This window comes from Gigantopelta aegis, chromosome 1, assembly GCF_016097555.1.
Source record: "Gigantopelta aegis isolate Gae_Host chromosome 1, Gae_host_genome, whole genome shotgun sequence".
In the NCBI taxonomy this organism is placed as follows: Eukaryota; Metazoa; Mollusca; class Gastropoda; order Neomphalida; family Peltospiridae; genus Gigantopelta; species Gigantopelta aegis.
The window spans coordinates 8,287,964-8,294,588 of record NC_054699.1 but is presented as its reverse complement, the minus strand read 5'-3'; the positions used below and the strand labels follow the sequence as shown (position 1 = coordinate 8,294,588).

Sequence of the window (6,625 nt, the reverse complement as noted above, 5' to 3'; positions counted from 1 at the left end):
GCAATCCATAGTAAAAGATCCCTTGGCTGCCTGTGGTAAAAAAATAAACGAGTAAAAAGCATATGTAGCGACAGCGGGTTTCCTCTTAAAAACAGTGTCAGAATGACCATATGTTTGATGATAAGATAAAAAAAATCAATGTGCTCTAGTGGCGTCGTTAAATAAAACAAACTTTACTCTTTTTTTTACGCACTTTAACTAAGGGTACAGCACAGTGCATACCACGGCCTTTGATATACCAGTCATGGAGCATAGGCTACGAAGACTGGGGAGTAGGGGCGGGGGTACCAGAGTCTATCAATGGCGATCGATTGTATGACTCATCGCACATCAGCGAGCTCTGTACTACAGATGGACTCAAATGGGTTTCAAAGGCCGTGGTATGTTCTGTCCTTTTTACGCTTTTTGATAGGAGTAGCTTGTGCTGCGGCTTCTCAACAAAACATCGAAATAGCCGTGTGTTAGACACCAGATAGCCGTAGATTAAAATGTGCGGCGATGACATTAATACGTATTCATTTCACTGTCACTTATCCATAGGCATCGACAAGGGAACACGTTTCAACGTGTTAGTTGCATTGTGTATTCCCGGCTTTATATTAAAACGATTGCTCCGCTTGTCTTGTTTTAATCTGATAACGATTCGGCCAAAGGTTAGACGTAAAAAGATAAAAGAGTTAAAGTTTGTTTTGTGTATTAACAGCACTAGAGCACATTGATTAATTAATGGCCTATGATATGCCAGTTGTGGTACGACAAATAGCCCAATGGACCTACTGACGGGATCGTCATCGGTTTCTTTATACATTGCACTTGGTAGCTTGCCTCATATGCCATGGATCGCAGGACTAGTAAACCAAAGGTTGTGGTATGTGCTGTCTTCGTGTAAACCAAAGGTTGTGGCATGTGCTGTCTTCGTGTAAACCAAAGGTTGTGGCATGTGCTGTCTTCGTGTAAACCAAAGGTTGTGGCATGTGCTGTATTCGTGTAAACCAAAGGTTGTGGCATGTGCTGTCTTCGTGTAAACCAAAGGTTGTGGCATGTGCTGTCTTCGTGTAAACCAAAGGTTGTGGCATGTGCTGTATTCGTGTAAACCAAAGGTTGTGGCATGTGCTGTCTTCGTGTAAACCAAAGGTTGTGGCATGTGCTGTCTTCGTGTAAACCAAAGGTTGTGGCATGTGCTGTCTTCCTGTAAACCAAAGGCTGTGGCATGTGCTGTCTTCGTGTAAACCAAAGGTTGTGGCATGTGCTGTCTTCCTGTAAACCAAAGGTGGTATGTGCTGTCTTCGTGTAAACCAAAGGTTGTGGTATGTGCTGTCTTCGTGTAAACCAAAGGTTGTGGTATGTGCTGTCTTCGTGTAAAAGAGCCCTTGCCTCTTTGTCGGTAGGGGGCGGGACGTAGCCCACTGCTAAAGCGTTCGCTTGATACGTGGTCAGTCTAGAATCGATCCCCGTCTGTGGGCCCATTGGGCTATTTCTGTTTCCAGCCAGTGCACCACGACTGATTAATGCCGTGGTATGTGCTAGCCTGTCCATGGGTGGATCCAGGAAATATTTTTAGGGGGGGGGGGGGACCAAAAAAGAAGGGCACATTGACTCGTCAAAAGGGCACCTTACTACAAGTTTTGATATTTACAATTAATATGAATTCCTACAGTTCTAGCAATAATGAAGTAAATTGGCGTCACTCACGTTAGAACCTCAATGGGGCCCCATTGAGACTCAATAACACAGACACATATCTGCAAGCTTGCGCATGTACACGAAAATCTTGATTTCATTTATCTACAATATAATTATTGTTTACTTAAAAAAAAAAAAATTCTACAAACAAAAAGGGCACTTGGACATTTTGAGGGCACTTGAACAATTTTTGGGGGGGACGCGTCCCCCTGGTCCCCCCCCCCCCCCCCCCCCCCCCTGGATCCGCCCATGCCTGTCTGTGAGATGGTGCATATAAAAGAATGAAAAATGAAAAAATGTAGCGGCTTTCCTCTCAGACTATATGCCAAAATTACCAAATGTTTGACATCCAGTAGCCGATGATTAATAAATCAATGTACTCTAATGGTGTCATTAAATAAAGTAAAAACCTTTAGATTACTACACTTAACCGGAAATTGGTGTTGGATCAGTAAGTTGTTCAATCAAAATGCAAACAGTACTTAATTCAAGATTGGAATTTGGGTTTTATTGACATCCATGGATTTGACTTTTACAAAAAATTGGGAATTTTCATTTTCCCCTCAAAAACTTCTTATTAAGTTAGAATTTAAAAAAGTAATATTATGTATAGTACTTGTATCTATTCAAATTAATATAGATCTCTGTTAGGTATTACGAAACATTATGGGGCGAACGGTGTTTGTCAGATGTTACGTATTCTTTTCAAAATAGAAAATGGAAATTAATTACATTCTGACTGGGAATTTTGTAGCTTAGTGGTAAAGTGCCCGCCTGGTGTGCGGTCGGTCTGGGATCGATCCCCGTCGGTGGCCCTATTTGGCTATTTCTCGTTCCAGCCAGTACAAAACGACTGATTAAGACCGTGGTATGTGCTATCCTGTCTGTGGGATGGTGCATATAAACGATCCCTTGCTACTAATGAAAAAATATAGCGGCTTTCCTCTTTAAAACTGTATGTCCAAAATTACAAAATGTTTGACATCGAATAGCCAATGATTAATATATCAATGTGCTCTAGTTGTGTAGTTAAACAAAACAAACTTTAACTTTTTGTTGAAATTGGTATGGTGGTCGCGGCGGGGGTGGAGCACATCAGTTTCTTTATTTTTAGTGGTTGTTTGCCTCGTATGCCATGGAACGCAAGACGGGCAAACCAAAGGCTGTGGTATGTACTGTCTTCGTGTAAAATATTCCGTGCTTCGGTAGAAGTAGCTTATGTGACAGCGGTCTGATTCATCTCTCTCTCTCTCTCTCCTCTCTCTCTCTCTCTCTCTCTCTCTCTCTCTCTCTCTTTCCCGTTCCCCCGTCTCCCTTTCTCTCTCTCCCTCTTTCTCTCCCTCCCCTCTCTTTCTCTCTCTCACCCCCCGTCTCCCTTTCTTTCTCTCCGTCTCCCTCCCTCCCTCTTTTTGTCTCTATCTATCCTTCTCTTTCTCTCTCTCTCACACTGTCTCTCTCTGTCTCTCCCCCCCCGCCTCCCTCTCCCTTTATCTCTCTCTCCGTCTCTCCCTCCCCCTCTCTCTCCTTTCCTCTCTCTCTCCATCTCTCCCCTCTTTCTCTCCCTCCCTCTAACTTTCTCTCTCTCTCTCTCTCTCTCTCTCTCTATTCTCTCCCTCTATCTCTCTCCCCGTCTCCCTCTCCCTTTCTCTCTCCCACTCCCTGTTTCCCTCCCTCTTTTTGTCTCTCCCTTGTCATTATCATTTTAAAAACGTTTTCTTGTTATTATCATTTTAAAACGTTTCCATGTCCTTGGCACACATCGACTACCTGGTCTCAGCTGTAATGGTCAGTGGTTAGTGAGACAAAAGGTTCACTCGGTGTGACGGCCTTACACTCCCCTCTGACCAGTCCGTTTTCTTCTTTTATAATATATTCTTTTATACCTAGCGCCAGGTGAGATATGTTATATATGCCGCCCCGTTGTTAGATCGAATACTTCTGTCATTCTGCAATTATATTTTGAATACTCCGCTGCGGAACAAAACGTTGTATTGACCTGGTTGAGAGACCTTGAACTCAGTTACAATAACGGTTTTAACACACATTAATTTTATGGATTTCAGAGAGGGAGACCCGGCTGCAACTAGTCATTGGAAGTAAGCATTATTATATTGACGCATATATTCAAGAGGAGAGAAATACACACTTGTTTTATCAGGTACGTTTTTCAACCCAGGACCAAAATTTAATTAGCTAAATGGTTAGGTGACAATGCAGGCCCGTACGCACAACGATTACGTAACATTATTTAAATTTAATAGAGAAAAGTGGACCTTTAGTAATTTGGGGGGGGGGGGGGTGCGTACACACCCGTCGCACCCACCCCCCTGCGTACGGGCCTGCGATGGTACTAGTTTATGCACAGAGAGCGGGCCTAAGGCCGCGATCACATTTATCCGTTTTTTCCTTCCGCTTCCGCTCCCGCACCCGTTATCCGTCGTCAGTCAAATTCGATTGTATTGAAATCAATGCGTGCAAACAGACCTACCTGTCTCCGCTTCCGCACACTTACACTCGTCCGCACAAATCGTTCCTGGACCGATTTTGACTGAAGCGGACAATGGATGCGGATAGGATTCCCACAATGTGACGTCATATTTAGGGTATTTCCTGACCTCGCGATTCAATTCTTCTTAGATACAGCTCTAATTACATAAATATCTGTCTGTCTGTGTGTCTGTATATATGTCTGTGTTTGTGTGTGTAAGTTATTTCATTATTCCACCAATGTAAATATTTTCATAATTAATTTTTATAGGGGGGTTGTGGTAAGGTGGGGTTCAAACATACCCCAACCCATAGTACTTTCATATTTTGTTAAAGGTCAAATACCACCCATTCCCACGAAAAATAAGTGATACAGGTATGCCACTGAATACATTTACAATATCAAGTATTCTCGTGCAGCAACTGTAGACATGCATTTTTGTTAAAATTACAGACAGGTGTGTTCGTAAGCAACGGACAACGGACGACGGATAACGGGTGCGGGAGCGGGAGCGGAGAGTAAAAAACGGATAAATGTGATCGCGGCTTAACACGCTGTTGTATATGTTAACGTAGCTAGATTTGTTTGATGCACTGCACGATCTATTCATAGCAATAACACGGCGATGCACGGGGTTTCGGTTGCATTGAACTAGCTAGGCTTACAAAAGTGTGCTTATAATAAATATGCAGCTAAATTTATCGCACTGAACACCGGCAGAAGTGGAAGTAGTTAGTAGGTAGTAGTAGTAATATAGTAGTAGTAGTAGTAGTAGCAGTAGTAGTAGTAGTAGAAGAAGCAGTAGCAGTAGCAGGTAGTAGTAGGTAGTAGTTGTAACAAACACGTGTTGCAGGTTCATGTACTTTTATTACAATGCTCCGTAAACCGTCAGTCTCAGACCACAGTTACATTGGTCATTGTCGTTACATCTCCTTTTTTTTTCTTTTAAGATAATTGAACCAGTTTCAATAATATTTGTAAATAAAAGCTATGTGAACAATAAATGTTTTTGTCCTTTGTTCAGTTCCAAAGTTGCACTAAATAAAACAAAAATGTTGCTGTTATAACGTATACATTTCTAGAAAAAGAATTATTGTCACAGATAACAAAATGTTAATCAGCATAAAGTCATCTCTGAAAATGAACACAAAACTTTGTTAATTATAACAAGACAATTTGCACATGAAAATCACACTGGAGAACTTGAACACAAATCTTTTAGAATCTCTTATTAGTTTAAAACTAATTACACATCCATGCGAACTGGTGGTTTGCTGATACGACCAGAACGAGTTACAACTGATGGTCGCACTGAATCACTTTGCACTTTGTGTTTAATCAAGATGTTTGGAGTTTTGGAAAGGATACACTTTTCGACGACACTTTCCAAAGGTTTATTTATGGGTCTCTTTTCTGACTGATCTTTGGTCGACACTTCGGCTTGTTTAGGTGGACCAACAATATTCGAGTTTGGCATTTGTTTTGGTTTGCTCTGTACCAAATCATTACAGACAGTCGACAAGCGAAGATCTTGTTCCCTGGCTCTGTATGTTGACAGATGAAGATGCTTTCTGTTACGTCTGTATTTTTTTCCGTTGTATTCGACAATATAAGATCGTGGAGAATTGTGGTGATCAACAACCTTTGCTGGTAACCAAATCTTGGATCCTGGAAAGGGTAACATTCTTACGGGATCACCAGGAACAAGTACTGGTAAATCTTTCCCAGCTTTTGTGTTGTAGTAATGCTGCTGTTTGATTTTGTCTTTAGTTAATAGTCTCTTCACTTCAGTTGGACTGTGTGCCCTTGGCTTTAGCAATTCTCGAGCTGTTGGAAGTTTGTTCCTTGGTCTACGACTCATCAACAGTTGAGCTGGTGATAAGCCACAACTGGACAAGGGAGTTGTACGGTAATCTAGTAGTGCTAGATGTTTGTCTGGAGTTTTCTCCCATAGTCTTTTCACTATTTGAACTCCTCTCTCAGCTTCACCGTTTGACTGTGGATAGTGTGGAGAAGACGTAGTATGTTCGATTTGGTAATCTTCACAGAACATTAAGAACTCGCGAGATGAGAACTGAGGTCCATTGTCAGTTTTCCTGGCTTGTATTTGACTTCAAGGTCGTATGGTTGCAGCCTCAACATCATGGCTTGTAATCTCATTGGTGCTGACAGCAATGGTTTTGCAAAAATAGCTTGTAGGGGTTTGTGGTCTGTTTCAACTTTCACAGATTTGCCGAAAATGTAATGATGAAACTTTTTGCCACAATGCAAAATTGCCAACATTTCTTTTTCAATCTGGGCATACTTCGATTCAGTATCAGTTAAAGCACGCGATGTGTAAGCAACTGGGCGACCTTCTTGAAGTAGCACTCCTCCTACAGCATAACTGCTTGCATCACATTGAATAGTTAGTTCTTTGTGTACATCATAGTATGTCAACACTGGTGCAGTACA

At 41.8% G+C, this 6,625-nt stretch overlaps 2 protein-coding genes across 2 annotated transcripts in view; one reads left to right on the top strand and one right to left on the bottom strand.

The window, feature by feature from the left end:
• Positions 1–5,238, top strand: part of LOC121370476 — a 57,749-nt gene extending 52,511 nt beyond the window's left edge. The window contains exon 26 of the mRNA XM_041495730.1: positions 5,196–5,238. Within this exon, the coding sequence (XP_041351664.1) occupies positions 5,196–5,238 (43 nt within the window). The remainder of the gene's footprint in view (positions 1–5,195) is intronic.
• Positions 5,239–5,417: 179 nt separating this feature from the next.
• LOC121370458 (uncharacterized protein K02A2.6-like) lies at positions 5,418–6,224 on the bottom strand. Its single transcript, XM_041495705.1, has one exon. It carries the CDS (start codon positions 6,222–6,224, stop codon positions 5,418–5,420), a length of 807 nt encoding a protein of 268 aa, XP_041351639.1.
• Positions 6,225–6,625: the final 401 nt, after the last annotated feature.

Excerpts from the sequence above, each read along its gene's own strand:
- LOC121370458 (XM_041495705.1), bottom strand. The coding sequence starts at position 6,224 with ATGTTCTGTGAAGATTACCAAATCGAACATACTACGTCTTCTCCACAC.